Source organism: Orycteropus afer, unplaced genomic scaffold (assembly GCF_000298275.1).
Source record: "Orycteropus afer afer isolate SDZICR_OR568_19922 unplaced genomic scaffold, OryAfe1.0 scaffold00024, whole genome shotgun sequence".
NCBI classification, from domain to species: Eukaryota; Metazoa; Chordata; class Mammalia; order Tubulidentata; family Orycteropodidae; genus Orycteropus; species Orycteropus afer.
In genome coordinates, this window is record NW_006921611.1 from 9,300,629 (window position 1) to 9,320,470 (window position 19,842).

At 35.2% G+C, this 19,842-nt stretch overlaps 1 protein-coding gene across 1 annotated transcript; it reads left to right on the forward strand.

The window, feature by feature from the left end:
• The first annotated feature begins 3,232 nt into the window (after positions 1-3,232).
• IDO1 (indoleamine 2,3-dioxygenase 1) lies at positions 3,233-19,111 on the forward strand. Its single transcript, XM_042783662.1, has 10 exons — positions 3,233-3,331; positions 6,972-7,067; positions 7,193-7,312; positions 10,912-11,030; positions 12,062-12,076; positions 14,181-14,280; positions 14,803-14,920; positions 15,931-15,982; positions 17,388-17,536; positions 18,756-19,111. The coding sequence occupies exons 1-10, from the start codon at positions 3,233-3,235 to the stop codon at positions 19,109-19,111; spliced, it is 1,224 nt and encodes a 407-aa protein (XP_042639596.1).
• Positions 19,112-19,842: the final 731 nt, after the last annotated feature.

A 19,842-nucleotide genomic window follows, 5' to 3' on the forward strand; every position in this document is an offset into this window, starting at 1 on the left:
AAATTTTATAAATTTTTACAAATTCACCAACAGCCTTAATTTTTGCTCCCTAGAAAGTAACATGTCTCCTTTTTTCCTAACTATCTTTAATATTTGAAAGAATTTTTACTTGGTTTTGAACAGTTTTACCATAAGTTGACTACGTATGGTTTTCATTTCATTTAACCTAGTGAGGTATGTAGTGTTTTCTTTATTTGTGGCTCAGTTTTTATGTTATATTTAGAAAATCCTCAGCCCTTATTTCTTCAAATAGAGCTTCCTTCCATTCTCTCTCTTTTCCTCTTCTAAGACTCAGATTATATCTATGTTAGATTTCCTCACTACACCCTCCATCTCTCTCTCCTCTCTTTGTTTCCCCTACAGGCTTTAATCTATATTTTCTACTGACATATCTGCAAGTTCATGAATTCTTTCCTCAATTACATGATTTCAAAATATTTTACATTTTCTAGTTTCTGAAAAGTATGAAAATCTTACTCTTATTTATTTATTTATTTTTAGTATATTGTTGTTGCTGCTATGTGCTGTGGAGTCGGACCCGACTCATAGCGACCCTTCCTTGAGTTTCCAAGGTGGTATCACTGTGGAAGTAGATTGACCAACTTTCCTTCTGAGAAGTAGCTGGTGGATGTGAACCTCCAGCCTTCTGGTTAGCAGTCAAATGCATTAGGCACTACACCACCAGAGCTCCTTTGAGTATATTAGCCAGATGAATTTAGAAATTTTTGTCCACATTTTCTTTTATTTACTCCCTTTAGGTCTGTTCCTGTAGTCTTGTTTTGTTATTTGTTTTCTGATTTTAGTTTAGTTTAGTTTTGTTTTAGTGATTGTTAGATGTATATAAAAATTGTGGGAGCTCTGGTAGCCTAGTGCTTAAGGCACTTGACTACTAACTAGAAGGCTGACAGTTCAAAACCACCAGCCACTCCTGGGAAGGAAGGTTGAGCAATCTACTTCTGTAGTGATACCACCTCGGAAAACCAAGGAGGGGTCACTATGAGTCAGGACTGACTCCACAGCAATGAGTTTGGTTTTTTGGTTTTATCATTTCTTTCACTCTTCTTTGTATATATTATATCATTTGGATTTTTATCTGAGAGTGATTTATTTTAAATTTAACTATTTTTATAAATAAAAAGTAACACATTAGCAAAGAGGAAGTTTGATAAATTGCACATGGTAGCATACTAAGACAAAAGAAATTTCTGTTTATTTCAGACCTGGATAAAAGTTCCTCAACAGGTCTTGTAATACCTGAAGTCTCCAGTGAGAGAGGATAACAAGATACACAGATGAAGATGTTCATCAGCAATTAGAAATGTAGCCCATAGATATAGTGACAAGTTAGGCTTTTCAATCATCAGAAAGAAGGGATTATCCAAGTCATGAAAACAGGTGATATGTATAAGAGTGATAAGTTTATACAAAGCTTCAGTTCTCTGAGGACATAAGGCAAAAGCCTAAATTTTGACCCTCAGGTACTCTCTATCATCATAGTCACCTGGGCACGGGTAAGAAGCTGAATAGATTGATAATGAATCTCTCAGTGATAGCGAGAGTCAGATGTTTTCCTGAAGCCACATGAAAAGTGCTTTTTAAGGAAAAGTGGTCATTACAAAAGAAAAATAAAGATGAATGAAAACTAAGCATCAATTGAGAATATTGTTTTGGAAATATGAAAGGCAGAAGTTTGAGGGATTTGAAAAAGGGTACAGATGAAATTGGGTAGTAAAAGCATAATTGTGTTTGAAGTCAACAGTGAGATATTTTCAGTAAGGTAACTGATAAGCAAAGCCAAGGTAGAGTTTTAGCAAGCCATATTTCTTTAAAAAAAAATCAATCCTGAGGGATTTTTCTCCAAGCCTTCATTTTGACTTACTCATTTAAAAATTCTGTACAAAGAATGAAAAATTATAGGAATATTTGTACTCTAATATTCTAATTCTCAATGTTTTGTTAGCACTTTTTTGGCTTCCATATGGATATGATAGGCTTTCGTGACATTTTCTTTTCTTTTCTTTTTTTCCTTTGGCCTGGTTTCAAATATATCAGCCTCATGAATCATTTTGTTAAAGAAGTTTGGACATTGTCTTCTTAGTGATTACTTTTGGTTTCAGTTTTCCTTATCATTCTTATACAGAGTACATATTCTGTATAAGAATACAAAAAAACGATAAAAAACACTTTAAAAAAGACATACATAATAAAGAGAAATAGTGTGAGAGCTTTTCTGGAAGGTAACCAAAGCCATGAGCTATGCAAATTTTGTTTGAAGCTGGATGACTGACCCTACATTGTTTTCCAATCTACTGAACACTCACTCCTGTTTCCTTCTTTTGATCATCAAAAGGAACGATATGGTGGCTATTTCTGCTTCACCTTTATTAGTAAGATCAAAAGATGCCTCTAAATGATCATAGACCTAGATTTCCCTGAAATCTACTGAGTGCATTTTGTTTGCATTTTGAGAGAAATATTTTCAAGGCATTTTATCCTTTCTTCAACTTTTTAAAAACACGTCGCAAACTCTTCAAATGTGTGGTACTGTTGGCTCATCAGTCTCTGGTAGCCAGATCCACTGGAGATGCAAGAAAGTCTTTCCAAAAGCTACTTACTAGAAATGTGAAGGAAAGAGAATAGTATCATTGTGAATACAGATAGAAGGTTAAGTGTGTTTTCACTTTTTTTCTACATCGGAGCCATTGAACAACAATTCAGTGTGTGTCAGGTTGTGTTTCAGGGCTGCTGAAACAAGACACTGATATTTTCGAAGGACTCTCAAAGCTTAAAAGAAAGCCACTGACAAGAATAACTAGATGATAGTTTGGTAATTTATCCATGGTCAAATTTATTATTCTAACTCAAAGTTCTAAATGTTTCTACAAAGCAATCTTCTTTTGGTCATATGTTTTCAAGGTTTGGGTTATTTCTATCAGAAATTTTTTCTGTTGTTGCAGGTGGCAATGAGCAAGTTATCTTCATTATGATAACAATTTGATGTGGAATATAAACTTTCAGTTTCTTCATATGATTAATAAAGATGATTTTGTGGTTCTATGTTTCTTGGATGACAAATAAAGAAACTAGAAAATGAAACTATTCTGAAAGTGGAAGTCATTTCTCACTGCCCACATGAGACATGTTGTGGTCATTGGCTTAACAAGCACTCAAATAAATAGATGCTCTGAAACTTTTCAGAGACTAAGGAGAGCCACAGGAGTGCACTGCAAGAATGGCACAAGATAAGGTATCTCCTATGGAAGGCTCTTGGAAAATTGATAAAGAGTTCCATATAGATGAAGATATGGGCTTCATTCTGCCAAATCCACTGGTAAGAAAGGGTACTGAAATACTGAAATATGGGCAAATGTATTTTTTTCTCATTACTTACCTTGGCAGATATGGTTCAGTAATTTCTACTGAACAAATGGATAAAGGACTGCCAACTTTGGAGGCAGAGTTTGGATAACCTGCATTTCACTTACCTTTTCTTAAAATTTTCTTCCTAGAAATTTAGTCATAGATGCTCTCCTTAGTTACTTTACATCAACTGTAGGGAGATAAAATACAGAAATTATAGATAGTATTTTTAACTTTTAAAAAGAATTATACTATAGAAATCAGAAGTTGATTTAATCCAAATACATTTTCAGAGGCATTATGAAAAAGCCACAGTTATAAATGGTCTATGAATCAAAGGGAAACACCTCTATCAGGTGGTACACTATATTTTACAAACCATGGGCTCCTAATTTGATTAGGTTTCTGAGATGACACATTAAGCAAATTTTGAGTTGCATTATTATAGGTTATTGTTCAAGAAGTACAAGATTGGAGTGAGAGTCTAAACTACTTTTTGTTGTTTTTGTTGCCAATTCTACCTGTGAAGGAGTATGAGCCGTATGAGTAAATATATTTGCCACAAGACCTAATTTGTCTTTGAAATAATAACATGTAAACCAAATTTTCCATCAGTATTTTGATCAAATACTTGTATAGAATTTTTCTAAGCAATTTACAAATACTAACCAATTTCATCCTCATAACCATCCTAAAAATTATTGTTATTAACTTTATTTCTGTGATGAGATATATAAAGACATGCAGAATATAATTAATTGTCCAAGCTCACACAGCTAATAGTACCACAGTTAAGATTTGGTCCTTAACTGTCTGGATCCAAAGTCCATGACCTTAACCATTCTGCTCTGCTGACTCTATTAAGAGAAGAGATGAAAGAACATTGTGCTATTATTATTATTATTATTCACTCTTGGGTTTAACATCTTACATGAAATTTTAGGGGATGATTTTGAGTTTCTTACAGTTATTTATATATTGTGACAATTGTGAAAATTTTATACCACCATATCCTTATTTTTAGCTCATGTCTTTAAAGTCTACATGCTGGAGAACACCTTTGCATGCAGAAAATACAGTCTAAGTTAAAGACCTCAACTAACCTAACTGTACTTAGAAAGAAAATCCTATAATAGCTTGCATAATATAGACAAATGGAAAGCAACCCCTTCCTCCCAATCTAATTTTCCTCTTTAAATTATTAAGTTACTTTAAGAAAATTACATGTATGTTTAAATTTCATTACTGAAAGTACCTGAGAGCTCTGATGGCATAGTGCCTAAGGTATTTGACTGCTACTCAGAAGGCTGTAGTTCAAACCCACCAGCCACTCCTCGGAAGGCAGACTGGGCAATCTACTTCTGTAAAGACACTGCTTTGGAAATCCAAGGAGGGGTCTCTATGAGAAAGTACCAGCTTGCTTTATATGTGCAAATACACACACACACAGAGAATTGGGTGATTTCAAGGAAATAAATATCAATGATACAATAAAAACTATCTTAAAAGAAATAACTAAAACCTCATATCAAAAAAATTTTAAAGAGTTTGTTCTTTTAAAAAATGAAATAACCACCATAATTGTGGAGACCTCTAGGACATACCCCAAGGGTTAAAGCAGATCCCAGAGATACGAAATACATTCATCTAGCACAAGTTTAATGAGTCTCTGATTTATTCCTAATTTATTTATATTAATTATACATTTAAGGAAATCTCTGAACCAGAAGTATATTAATGATTAAATGTGGCATTTGTTCAAAGTGTTGTGAAATAAGATACTGATCTTGATACATAAGGAAAAGAAGTATGTACTTCTGTTATTTGGGGAAATACAACAATCAAAAAATTGTGTGCACTACACAGTGAAACAAAGAAAAAAAAAAAGACATTTATTCCTAAAAATGCTAGAGCATACCCACCAGCCACTCCTCGGAAGAAAGATTGGGCAATCTGCTTCTGTATTGACGCTGCTTCGGAAATCCAAGAGGGGTTGCTATGGGATCTGAGTTCACTGCAGTGAGTTTGGTTTTGGTTTGAGTACTTGGTCAAAGAGAAAATTCAGGGCAAGCAAGAAAGGTGAGCTTCTAGTGGATTACTGCTTAGATGTTCCCTGCTAAAAATCTGCCTCAACTAAACACTGGCCAATTTCAAGCAGATAAGGAAAGTATTTGAAATACCTGTTATATAAAACATCTTGTTTTATACCTTACTTGTAAGTTTGGAGGCTTAAACTTCACTTGCATCTCTTTGAGCTCATTTCTCTATTTGCATTCAGGCCCCAAAGTTCAATGTTGATGACCGCCCCCCCCAGGGTTTACCTCAAAGCTGCTTGTGAAGGAAGCATAGGATTGGGTGTATGGGGAGGGATTGGCATATCATTTTGGAAAGTTTCCTGGGTCCTTTGTATATTTCTTCTTGAGATGAGATCATGAATCTGTAGGCACTAGGGAGCCACTTTTATTTGCTTTCATTTGCATTTATTGGGCAAAAATAAGCCTGCGGTGAAACCAAAGTAGGCAATCAACATGCATATATACAGCATTCCCTGTATGCCCAGTACTGTGTAAGATCCTAGGAGCTCTGGTAGCATAGTGGGTAAGGTACTTGACTGCTAACCAGAAGGCTGGTGGTTCAAACCTACCATCCACTCCTGGGAAGGAAGATTGGGCAATCTAGTTCCGTAGTGATACTGCCTCGGAAACCCAAGGAGGGGTCGCTATGAGTCGGGTCTGACTCCACGGCACATAACAACAGTGTAAGATCCTAAAAGAAATATGATATTAAGTGCACAATATAATCCTTGCTATCAGATAGTGAAATGTAAAAAGAGCGTAGGTTTTGAAAGTTGGAAACACTCATATTTGAATTCTAATAAACTATATAATAGTGCCTAAGGCATTTGACCGCTAACCAGAAGGCTGACAGTTCCAACCCATCAGCCACTCCACAGAAGGAAGATTGGGCAATCTACTTCCCTAGAGATACCATCTTGGAAACCCAAGGAGGAGTCGCTATGAGTCGAATAGGCTCCACGGCAGAGAGGTTTTTTTTTTTTTTTTTGGTATCTAAATAAAACAAATTCAATACACTGAACCTTTCTTATGACATGGATATAAACTCCACATTTTGGGTTGCTACTAGAATTAAATGAGAAATATATACAAAATTATGGATCAAATTGCCTAATCCATGATTAACATTTAATAAATCTCATTCAAATATCTATTCAAAGAATTAAAATCTACTTGAGAATTAAAAATGTAAGGTAACAGCAAATTACTCAACAATGTGAAAAGGTAGGATTTATAATAAGGGAGAAAAGTGTCTAAAGATGTAGTCAGGAAGATTTTAGTGGAATTTGGGAGGTGAACTTAGAAATATAGGTAGATGAAGGTGTTTGAACAGAGAGGGAGAGTAGGAGTACAAAGTTCTTATGCCCTGTGTGTACAGGTGGCAATGCATGGACTTCCATTACTAGACACAAAGGTGTGTGTTGGGGCAGCTTTGCACAGAGTGGGTTTAGGGCCAAAGCAGACTGTTAGTGGGAAGCCAATTCTATTTTGCCATAACTTCCATTGCTAAATAAAAGTCCTATTTCTCTTTGGCAGGAGGATCTACCTGATAAGTACGCTGACTGGATTTCCATTGCTAAAATTCTGCCTGACCTGATTGAGAATGGCACATTACGTGCACAAGTTGAAAAGGTTTGGATTGAATATTTGTCTTCTCCTTTAATAGCTTCTTAACATTTTTAACTTGGTTTTGAAGGCAAAAAAAAAAAAAAACATCATTTATATTGATTTGAGTCAATTCCTCCATGTATTCTCAGTTGCCACAACTCAGCATTGATGACCTCCAGGGGCACAAGTTGCAACGCCTTGCACATCTGGTCTTGGGGTACATCACCATGGCATATGTGTGGTATCGAGGTAAAGAAGACGTCAGTAAGGTTTGGAGCTTTCCTAATATCTTCTGTACTATATGACGGATGTTCCAATATAAACTTTATATAAAAAGCTCACTGCCTTGGAGTGGTATCCAACTCAGAGTGACCACTCCTTGGTTTTCCCAGGGGGTATCTCTACAGAAGTAGATTGCTCAGTCTTCCTTCCCAGGAGTGCCTGTTGGTTTGACTGCCAGCCTTCTGGTTAGCAGTCAAATGTCTTGGGCACTACCCACCAGAACTCCTAAACTTAATATAAGAATTCTAAAAACAACATAATTCCATTTTGCAAAATTTGGATGGCAGAAAAAAAAATGGGAAAAATAATTTACTTAATGTGTCTACTAAAGAAGACTTTACCCTTTGTGTATATGTATTTATCTTGCTTCTATCACTTAAATTATAATGTAAGCATTTTTTAGTTGCTACATAATCATCCTCTTTTGATATGACTCTAATTTTTCATTGAGTTTATGAACTTTAGTTTACTTACTTAATCCTTAATTGATGCCTACTTTACTAGTTGTGACATTTTGCAGTTATAAATAAGATTACATTAAAAATCTTAGAATATGGCACAGCTTCTCTATTTATGACTTTTGTGAGATATAAACACTTTATGACTCTTCTTAGTTAATGGTATATCATCTTACATCTGTCAATACAGAAAAATATATAGGTTTTACTCTACACTCACCAACATTAGATAACCTCAGATTTAAAATGATGTCATCTTAATATATAATTGGATGTTTAGTCATAGTCTTATTTTTATGCAAAAACAGTCATTATGAATACAACCATTATAAGTTAATCCTTGATCACAATTTCACTCTAAGCGCAACCTATTCTTAGGGAATGGTGTAGGGCAAATGAATCTTAACTCACTGTTGTTCAGTTGGATCCGACTCATAGCGACCCCTCCTTGGGCTTCCGAGGCAGTATCACTACGGAAGTAGATCGCCCCATCTTCCTTCCAAAGGGCAAATAAATAGAGGAGGTCAAATATTGTTTGCAAACTACCTCTGTTCATTCTTTACCCAGTAGTGCAACAAAGGCCCAGTCTTCTCATTCCAGGGACGATTGCCATTTAGCAAGTAAAAACACAGGAAGTCCAGTTAAATTTGACTTTTAAATAAACAGTGATTTTTTTTTTTTTAAAGTTTATGTATTCCCCTTGAATAATGTAAATTCACCTGGGCATCCTGTATTTTTATCTGGCAATCCCGTGAAAGCAAGACAGACTGCAATGCCTAACCTTTAACTAAAGAAAGGAATTAAATAGATTCTAGAAACACCTTCTATCATTTAGTGGCAGTTTCTTCTCTTTTAATAAAGTAACTGGCATTTTATTATTTTTCTTTCCACACCCTGTTTAAAGATAGATAAGCACTTACAGTTCACCTATGCAAAGAGTCATTTTCCAGAACGAAAAGAAGGGAAAGTTGGGCTGCATAATTAGGAGAACACTTTATACTTCTTTGTATTCGTCATACTTTATTGAACATCTCCCACACCTAGTTTTCTGGAATTACACTAAACTAAAAAGTTTAAGAGTAGTTCCAGTCTTATGACCTAACTTAAAATATAGTTAAGCACACAGTGACACTAAATTTAAGAATCTAGCTAAGTGTATAGGAATTATATAGGAAAAGAGAATTAATAATGAAAGGCAGCATATGCTAGGTACAGAAGAACAAGAGTGAATCCAAAGGAGAGAAATAGTAGTTAATATGATCATGAATTGCTTTAAAGAAGAGGGACTTGAATTATTTCTTGAAAGATTGGTAGAATTTATATAAAAGGAGCAGAAACGAAATGGGAACTCATAAGCCAAAAAAAAAAGTGTCAAGAAATTACATAGAATCATTGGAAAGCAACACATTTAACAGACCTGAGATCAGAATTATGAAAATGTTTTTAATTTATTCAATTTATTTGCTTATTTATTTTTATTTATTCATAATTCTGAAAAGGATCTGAGGAACTGGCAATGGAAAAAATACAAGATAAAAATCTGTAAGTGCGAAAAGTATAGGAAAAAGAAAATAAATGAACAAAAAATAAGTCAATATATGGCACTTTTTCTTGAGAATGGATAAGAAATTAGAACTTTAGTTTCTTAGCCATTGTATGAATGTCTATGATAAAGATGTATTTGAACATTTCCTTTCTTTCTCCAAAATCATATCAAGGTAACTATTAAATTTTTTCCATTCTTATTTATTTTTTAAATCCTTTCTCTAGATCAAAGAGGGATAAAATTTCCTTGCTTTTGAAACATCCATAAATAATTTGCCTACCAGATAGTTTCAGTTCCCAGAGATACAAGTTCTGTAGTAAAAAGTGCTCATCCAAGTGTGACTTTGATTGTCAACGATACTGTTCTAACATCTTGTTCTTTGGGTTAAACCATCATTACTGGGCATATTAAACTAGGCTGAAGCCACTTGTATTATAACTCACAATTTTGTAAAATAGCTCATATGGTCACTCCAGTTGTACCCCTGGAGTTGCACAACACATTACACAGACTTGACAACTCCCTGCCCTATCTCTGATTAGATACACATATTTCTGCCATTGGCTGTCAACAACAAAGATTACCCTACAATTGATAGATGAAGAAATTAGGCAGATGAAGAATAAAATATGAGCTTTATGACCAGTAGAGTATGTGAGGAAAACAGGCCCTCTTAAAAGTGAATTAGATTGACTTGCCTACCTCAATTAAAGGCAGTGCTCGGTAACTGTAGGACTACCCTGTGGGGACAGGAGCCTTTTACTACACAGCTTAACACAGAGCAGAATACTATGAGTAGCAGGTTCAGGAAATGAAAATAAAAGAAGGAAGGAAGGAACAAGATGAAAAAAGTAAAAAAATAAAGGAAAAATAAAAAGCTGAACCATGTTCTCAGTTTTCACTCTCAAGCGCTACACCACCTCTGAAGAAAAGCAAATGAAAGATCTGACCTAAGCTAGAGGTGTCACCCTGTTTGATATATTTCTACATGGAAATATACAGCAAGAATAAAGGAGATTCCTCCTTCTACTACATTGAGTCTTCAAGGCTGAATGCCAGCGTTGTTGTATAAAATATCCAGGCAAGAGAATTTCTTTCCACACTGTGGTCCAAGAGCAGCAATCTATTCATAGTTTTATTATGTCTCATCTTCAAAAGTCTTAATTACAAATGACTGAACTTCTTTGAGACAATTTTATCTTTGTATAAACCATATCTTCTTTACGTCAGTTGGTAATGTTGTGGCTTGTGTAGAAGATATACTTAATAAACATGTAATAGATGAATGAATGAGTGCAAACCAAGTCAAGAGGCAATTACAAAATCAAGGGTTCAGCTTAGCTTGTTCCATTGCCCTCCACTCCTTTTTTTCTCTGTGGTCAAGTTTATCCACATTAACACAAGTTCCAAACATGAACTTTTAATAATTACCAAGATTGCATTCTGAAATGAGGAAGGAAAAATTAATATTTGTTTGGTTTCAAAGTGCCATCATATAGAATAGGTAGTGTTTGGTACCCAAGAAACAGAGGAAAAAATAAGAACTTTCAAAAGTTGACACTAAATACTGTGTTTTATTTAGGTTCTGCCAAGCAATATTGCAGTTCCTTATTGCAAACTCTCTGAGAAGCTGGGGCTACCTCCTATTCTGGTTTATGCTGACTGTGTCTTGGCAAACTGGAAGAAAAAGGATCCCAATGGGTATGTAAATTAGGATTATAATAGGATTCCAGGGTATACATTCTATTTAAATCAACAGGACCTTAATCACTGCTTTAATTTTTAGCAGCACAGCTCCATTGTTGAGGATGGTTTCTTTGACCACTGTATCTTTAACTACCAAGGTATTGTACAGATGTGAGAGAGGTGTAAACTTGACATACAGTGAAATGCACAAATCTTGGTATTTCAATATGATGAGTTTTGCAAGATAAGCAAGATAACCAAGATATAGAATATTTATATCACCTCAGATAATTCCTTTGTGAACTTTTCTGGTTAATTCCTGTCAACTCTCTGGCCCAGACAAACAAATTCTGATTTGTTTCACCAAAAATTTGTTAGCTTTTTTTTTTTTTTTTTTTTTTTTTTTTTTTTTTTTTTTTTTTTTTTTTTTTTTTTTTTTTTTTTATTTTTTAATATAAAAAAAATTTTAATTTTAAAAGTTTAAGTAGTTCAAAAAAACCTGACTGCCATTGACCTCTCTTTGGGTTTCTGAGGCGGTATCACTATGGAAGTAGATTGTTGAGTTTAAAAAAAAAAAAAAAAATCACCTTTCAGCAATAGAGGTTGCAATTTCTGGGCTGCTCAGAATCTAGGCCCCTCTGAATTATTTAGTCATGGATTGTTCTACATAAAAAGACAAGTGAATTATAGTGTCCCAAAGCTCTAAAGATCCATCTGCAGAGGAGGATCCTGTACATGCAGGTACCACAATAGAAAGGGCTTTTTTAGAAATTATTTGTATTTGTAATAGACAGTTTCGACTATCCATGTATCTTCCTTGCATATTTAGTTGTTTTTTTTTTTTCACTTATAAAGTCCTAAGTGTTGCAATTCCTACTTGAGAAATATAAAAATCACATTTTAAAAAATATTTTTGCCTGACTATATCTTACTTTTGCTATCTTGGTAATATTAAGTCTTATAACAATAACTCAAAACTATTTGATTTGTAAGTTTCTTTCTCTTTTTCTTCCAAATGATCCATTGTTTGCCGGCTGCTTTCATAGGCCTATGATTTATGAGTAAGTATTTGCTTTTAATTTTACTCTTGAAATTATTTCATATTCAAAGTGAATGTACGTTTATCAGTAGCCCCCAAATGGATTCTTCAAATGATCAATTAAATTCAGTCAAAAAGTAATTCAAGTAATTGTTAAAAGAGCAAATAATATTAGTCCTGGACTATCTCTATGACAATAATATGACTCTATCTATGTGATGTTATAACTACTGATATATACATAAACCCTACAGGCATGGGTACACATGTAATCAACATGTATAAATACAAAATACAAACAAATTTGTGTTTCTTTGACTTATTGACCCCTGTGGCCAGAATTAGTTGTCAGTATCAATAAATTACCATACACAAACCTATTCTCTTTGACCCAATCTTTACTTCAGTTTTTACCTATGTACTAAGTAGAAGTAAGAACTAGAGAAACAAGGGTCATCATCATAGGTTTAAGCCTGCCCTTGGAGTCCCTGGGTGGTGTAAAACATTAACACATTTGGATGCTAACTGAAAGAATGGAGGTTCTATGAGTACTTTGGTTGTTAAATTCATGGTCTTTGGAGCCAGTTTATTTGTGCAACTTTGAGCAAACTATTTCACAGGTCTTGGAAGAAAGACCTGGAGGTCTGCTTATGGAAAAACCAGCCAGTGAAAACCCTGTGGAGCACAGTTCTATTCTGACACACCAGATTATCGGAGTCAGAATCAACTTGACTGTAACTGGAAAAGACTGCCCTCATGAAGTTAGACTAGTGAAAGGAAAAGTAGTATATAAAAATTATATAATTGCTGTGATAAAGAGACAGAATAAGAAGATAAAGTACTGGGGCTCTAATCAAATAAAAAAGAGTAGAGGGAGGAATCCCTTAAGCAAGTTATTTAATCTGAGCTAAGAGAGTGAGTAGGAATTAACTGTTGTTGCTATTAGGTGTCATCAAGTCAATTCCGACTCAGAGTGACCCCATGTGCCAGAGTACAACTTCCCCATATGGTTTTCTTGCCTATAATCTTCACAGAAGCAGGTCACCAGGTCTTTCTCCCATGGAGTGGTTGGATGGGTTTGAACCGGAACCTTTTAGATTAGCAGCCAAGCACTTAACCGCTGTGCTCCCAGGGCTCCTTAGGAATTAGCAAAATGAAGGAAAAGTTGTAGAGCATTCTTGATGGAGGGAAGAGAATATGTAAAAATCTTGAAGTGACAAAAGCTTTGATCCATTATCAGAACTGAAGGAGGGCTAGTGTAGCCGATACATGATGAATGATGAAAAGAAACAGGTTTACAAAAAAGCTTACATGGGACTTTGTTGTCTCCACCGAGGGTTTTAAATAGTTACTTAAAATAAGCAGGAAGATATGGAAAGATTTAAACCTGGAAGATGACATTGTTAGTTTCATTTTACACATGAGAACACTGAGGAAGAGACCTTGAAAATAGTTTGCCCAAAGTTGCACACCAATTAAACTAGCTTTTAGACTAAACTATGAATTTAATAATCACTGTACTCATAGACATACACATGCTGAAGTCATGTTTACACCAACTCCCAAACATCAGTAGAACAGAAAAGTACAATCTAATCAGTTATTTGGATTTACTAATCAATTTCTTTGTAAAGCAGATGAATCTAGAATCCTGGAGAAACTGAAACAGGTTCATAGATAAAAATATTAATATAAATATATTTATTTACTTATGGAGAAAGACTACTTTTTGAAATAATACCTCCCAGATATCTTTCTAAGAATTGAGTATAACTCATGTGGCAAGTGTGCATATATGTGCATGTGAAAACCAGATGGGGGATGATGGGGACACAACTAGTCTTTAGAGTCGTAAGAATGGAATAAGTCATAAGAATGGAATTTCATGTTCCAGCTTAACTTACTGTTAATTATGTGATCTTAGGCATCTTACCTAACCTAACTGAGTCTTTGTATTCCCAACTTCATAATGGAGATGGTAAAACTTGCCATATCTATCTCACAAAATTATTTTGGTAGCAAAATAGAATAAATAAAAATGCTTGAAAAGTACAAAAAACTCTATAATTACGTATACAGGATATTTTTTTGTTAAATTTACTGCCTTCTTTGACCTACTTTCTTAGGAACATGGATATTCTGTTCTCGCTTCCTGGTGGGGATTGCAGCAAAGGATTCTTCCTGGTGTCATTGCTGGTGGAAATGGCGGCAGCTTCTGCAATCAAAGTACGCCCATCCCCAAAGGAAATTTATATTTTGATTCACATAGTGAAAGGATCTTTTAGTAATTGAAATATATTAAGCATGAATTATATTTATCTTGACTTTATATAGCGTTTGATAATTTAATTGGGGGTAGGTGATCTCTGATAGTTATACTTATTTTATTCATTTGTGTATTTCACCTAAGAGATGAAATTATATGTAGAGAGAATCAAATTTTAAACTTCAGTAAGAAAGTATATTTTCCACACAACTTGTCATTGGAATTATAATATGTAGTGATATAAATCCAATGGCTTTGACTACAAGCAATATAAATATGTAAATATTTTTTTAAAATCAAGAGAGAACTGTAAAAACTTATCTTTAAATTCAAATTGAATAAGGACAAATCCAAGCTTATATAAATATAAGGACATTAGCCAGTTGGTGATAGGATATTCAATACAGAAGAAAGTGGAAAATTCTATATTTGCAGGATTAAGGCTTGGAATTCATATGTTCTATGGCAATTTTTTTTTTAAGGAAATTCCCATTATATTTAATGCAATACAACATCAGGACCAGGTCACTTTTAAAAAGGCACTAGGTGAGATAACTTCTTGCCTGAACAAAGCCCATGAAGTGTTTCAGCAAGTTCACAGTAAGTACTCTGCAGTACAGAATTCTAAGCTGGCAGTCAAATGTTTGACTAAACTATATTCTGGAGAAAAAGGAAATGAAAACATTTATTTAGTATGTTTCCACTTTACATATTTTATTTCAATTAGTCCACTTTCTATGTAGTAGATTTTATTATTTTTATAGATAAGAGAATCTAAACTCAGGGGGATAAGTAAATGACCTAAGGACCTAGGTATTGAATGGGAAATTTGTCAAATGAATTGGCTGTTTTAAGTTCTGGAAAACTTAGATGCTGCTTGATAAGAGTTCTCAGTTAATTCTGCTTTTCCACAAGCTAAGAAGCAATGTAGACAAGCCATTGAGCTCAAAAGTAGTTGCAAAATTAACAAATAAAAAACCAAACAACAATACCAAAACAAAACATTAACAGTTATTTGCAAAAGAAAATTTTTTCCTACTAGAAAGCCTTAACTACTATGTGACTGTTTATTTCTGGGATTTCAGTTGTTGCTGATTAGTCCTTGACAAGAAAATGAGTTTCCAAATCAAGCTTTGGATAGGAAGACTTGGTGACGCCATCCATAGAATTGCTCTCTGTGTGTTTTGTCTCTCTATGTAGTCAGCTCAGCATTCATGTCAGTGAGCACATAAAGTAGTGATAAAGAAATGCTGACAGTTTAAACTGTTTGGTCTCCTGATGATGAGTGAGCCCAGGCTCCTAGGCATCAGTCTAGGGACCAGCCCTAGTTAAACCTTGTTCTGTGGAGACATGTGATGAGAGGAGTTGGAGGACTCCCCTAGGAAGGGCTAGGTGATTGTGGGCTTGTCCACAGGGGTTTTGTTCTGTAAAGACTGACCCAATAGCTATAGCTATATTGGCGCTCTCTCTCTCTCTCTCTCTCTCTCTCTCTCTCTATATATATATATATATTGCCTATGCAGATATCCAATATCAGTTATTTATAGCATCTTGTTTTCTCACTATTATCTCTGATGCCGCTTAATTAAATATACTCCTTCCTTTTACAGAACATGTGGATCCAAATCTATTTTTCAGTGTTCTTCGCATATATTTGTCTGGGTATGTAGTCTTATGCTTGAATTTATTTTCTCTTAAACAATTGAAAAAAACAAAAACAAACCCTCGCTGCCATCAAATTGATTTCAACTCATTGCAACCCCCTTCAGGTTTCTGAGGCAGTAAATCTTTATGGAAGTTGATTGCCCAGTCTTCCTTCCACAGAGTGGCTGCTGGATTTGAACCTCCAACCTTCTAGTTAGCAGTCAAATGTCTTAGATGCTATGCCACCAGAATTCCTTTAGGAATTTGGTATATTCTTTAATATTCTTTTTTAAAAAAAACAATTAAAGAGCATATCAAATTCCGAAGGATGGTCCCCATAATCATCAAATTTAGATAATAATTTTTATTTAATTTTAAAACACAAGATTAGAAAAAAAGTAATCTTTCTACTTGTCGGAGAATGCACTGGAGGAGGATGAGAAAGGTAGTGGTATTAAAGAGAATGGAATCATTTGCAGCAATGCACAGTTAAGTTTCCATTCTTAGAATGCTGATGCTTGCTTTGCTCAGAATTATATTATTTAGTACCTGGGCTACAAATGAAAAGTTGGCAGTTTGAACCTACCAAGAGGTTCCTCAAAAGAAAGGTGATATGCTTCCTAAAAGCCACAGCCATGAAAAACCTATGAAGCAGCTCTAATCTGAAACACATGAGTTTACCATGAGATGGACAAATCAACTTGACAGCAATTGTTTTAGTTTAGCCCTATTTTCATGAATTATACTCACTCATGAAAATAATCAGGAAAAAAGGGTGTGGAAGAAGAATGATGAAATCTATCTGACCCATGTGTTTTGGCTCTCTAGTGTCACTCTAACAGAAATATCACAAATGGGTGGCTTTAGGGGCTAGATGAAAGCCCCTCAACTGTGGTGTTCAGCTCTGCTTCTTGCTTCCAGCCCACTGAAGTTGGAGGCATCCCTTAGCTCAGGCAGCTGCTGGCTGGTAAGGCTGACAAACCCAAGGTTGATAAATAAAATGGCACAGTCCAAAAATTACCAAACAACATGGCAGGTGACTAGTTCAATTCCAGAGACAGTCCCAAGATCTGCAGGAAACATGGTGTGGTGCTTGCATGAGTTCTCAGCTACATGCAGGATCAAGCATGCCAAAAACTCTAAGACTTTTCTCAAAGCTGCCTTCTTATATACAGGAAGCAGGCCACATCATTAAGGCAACTACTCAGCTGCTCCAGTAGATTCCACCATGGAGTTTATTACCAGTCTCATCATGGAGATTAACTACATCCAGCTGTCCAGCCACTCAAAACCAGGCTCAGCCAAGTTGACACATAACCTTAATTTCCATACCATGTAACCTTCTATTATTCTGTTGCAATAATTTTATGTCTGAATACTGCCAATTAATCCCAATAACTATTACTTTTCCTTCCTGTCCTAGTTGGAAAGGCAACTCATTGCTGAAAGATGGCCTGCTGTATGAAGGGGTCTGGGATACCCCTCGGCAGTTTTCAGGGGGCAGTGCAGCCCAAAGCAGCATCTTTCAGTGCTTCGATGTCTTGCTGGGCATCCAGCAGAGTACTGGTGAAGGTGAGTGGATGATGAAGAACAGTGATTACCTTTTACATTAAATGTGGTAGTATTTTAATATTTAAGAAGTGTCTTCCCATCAGTATATCATCTAAACTTATGTGATTTTTTTAAGGTGTATGGTCAATATTCCATTTCATACATGAAGAAGTAGAAATTTGAACAGGATAAGTGTCAGGCTTTCTGCTAACCAGCTAAGAAATGACAGAGCCCATACTCAAACCCAAGTTGATCACAGTCAATCTTTTTGAACATATTGTTTAAGGCACAGTTGACTGTGGTGAAGACAAGATCACATGTGCTGAAAATGTAAGATCAGATTCAGAAAAAGAAAGCCATTTGCATATGAGGCAGAACTGTGTTGAAATTGGAGAGGGAGAGACCTCAGTAACAAGGCAAGGCATTGGTATTGTTCAGTGTTAGCTGTCCTGTCACCCCAGTGGCCAGTGGCAATGCCTTTGCCCAAGTTTGAAGATGGGCCACATTCATTATCTTCTTCCTTGAGATTTTAAAAGGGGAGAAGTCACTGTACAAAGAATTTCTATATTCTCTATTTCCTAGACTTCTATTTAACAGTCAAAGGAGAAAACATTGGGCTGGATAAAGCAGGCTTTGGACTTACCTTAGTAGTTTATTTAAAAATGATCCTTTATGCCTCTTAGAATTGGTGTCATGATCTGCCAGTGCACATTACATATAATCTGCCTGTATCATCAGGTTCTTTAAGAATCAAATATATTGAGAAAGTAGAGGGGAAAGCAATAAACAAAACCTTTGTTATGAAAGAATGAATTTAGCTAATATGGTTTTCAGAATTAAAAATTTCACACTTACCATAACTAGTAGCAACACTAATAATTGTTAAGCCTTCGTATAGAGTGGTTGTGACCTCAGTGCCTCTTGCTGTGGTTTGGTCTATGATCCCCACCCACTCTAACCACCTTCTTACCTTTTATCCTGGATTGAGGACTACTTTAACTTCCCATGGTACCCCTGGGTGGCACAAATGGTTTAGCACTGTATTGCTAAAAAACAGTTCCCAGTTTGAATCCAACCAGAGGTGATACACTTCCAAAGGATTTCAGCCATGAAAAACCTATGTAGCAGCTCTAATATGAAACACGAGGGCTTGCCATTAGACGCATCTACTCAATGACAACAGTTTTGGTTTGGTTTTTGGTTTGATCTATCTACTACCTCACCTTACTTTTTCCTTTAGAATATGCTGCTGAGTTCCTCCAGGATATGAGGACATATATGCCACCAGCTCACAAAGCCTTTCTTGAATCACTGGAGAAAGGCCCCTCAGTCCGTGAATTTGTCCTTTCAAATGGTGACACCAGCCTGAAGTCAGTTTATGATGAATGTGTGAAAGCTCTGGTCTCTCTGAGGAACTATCACTTGCAAGTAGTAACTAAATATATTGTAATTCCTGCACGACAGCAGAACAAGGATAACCAAACGTCTGAAGATCCATCAGAAGCAGAAAATAGAGGAACAGGAGGCACCAATGTCATGACTTTTCTAAAGACTGTAAGAAATACAACTGAGAAATACCTTATGAAGGAAGGTTAAAGTAACCTAATCAAGGGTATTGGACAATCTACTTCCATAGTGATACTGCCTCAGAAACCCAAGGGGGGGTTGCTATGGGTCGGGTCCAACTGGATGGCACATAACAACAACAACAACAAATCAAGGGTGTGTTGTGCTGGGCAAAGATCATGGTGTATATTTCTGTCACTGCTCATTATACCAGATCCATAAGTTAGTATTATACAATAATTTAGAAATCAAATATTATGAAACATTTAAAATTAAACTGTTATCTTTGTTTGAAAATAACAAAAGAAAATTAGACAAAAGTGATTAAGAAATACTAACATTAGAAGTATGATTATAATGCACACATTACAATGTAATGATGAAACTCAATAAATTAAACTTGATATAAGATATAATAGAATATGTAAAACTCATTTTACAAAATGTGTATGAACTGCTGTATGTGAAATGAATTTCCTCTATAAACTTTCACCAAAATCACAATAAATATTAAAAAAAATTAAAAACTTGTTTTATTTGTGACTATAATTAAATATTCTTCTATACAGGAGAACTAGTCCACACTATTGCCCCTTCAGACTCCACTGCTTCCTGTTCATAGACTCCCGTACTTTCCCTCTGGAATAATTACCTGTTTATTTGTTCATTTTGCCATTAGATAGTAAGCTTCATGACCTCAGGGGCTTTCTGTGTCTTCTACCACATTTGTGCATCCTCAGTTCTTGAAATGTATGATACTT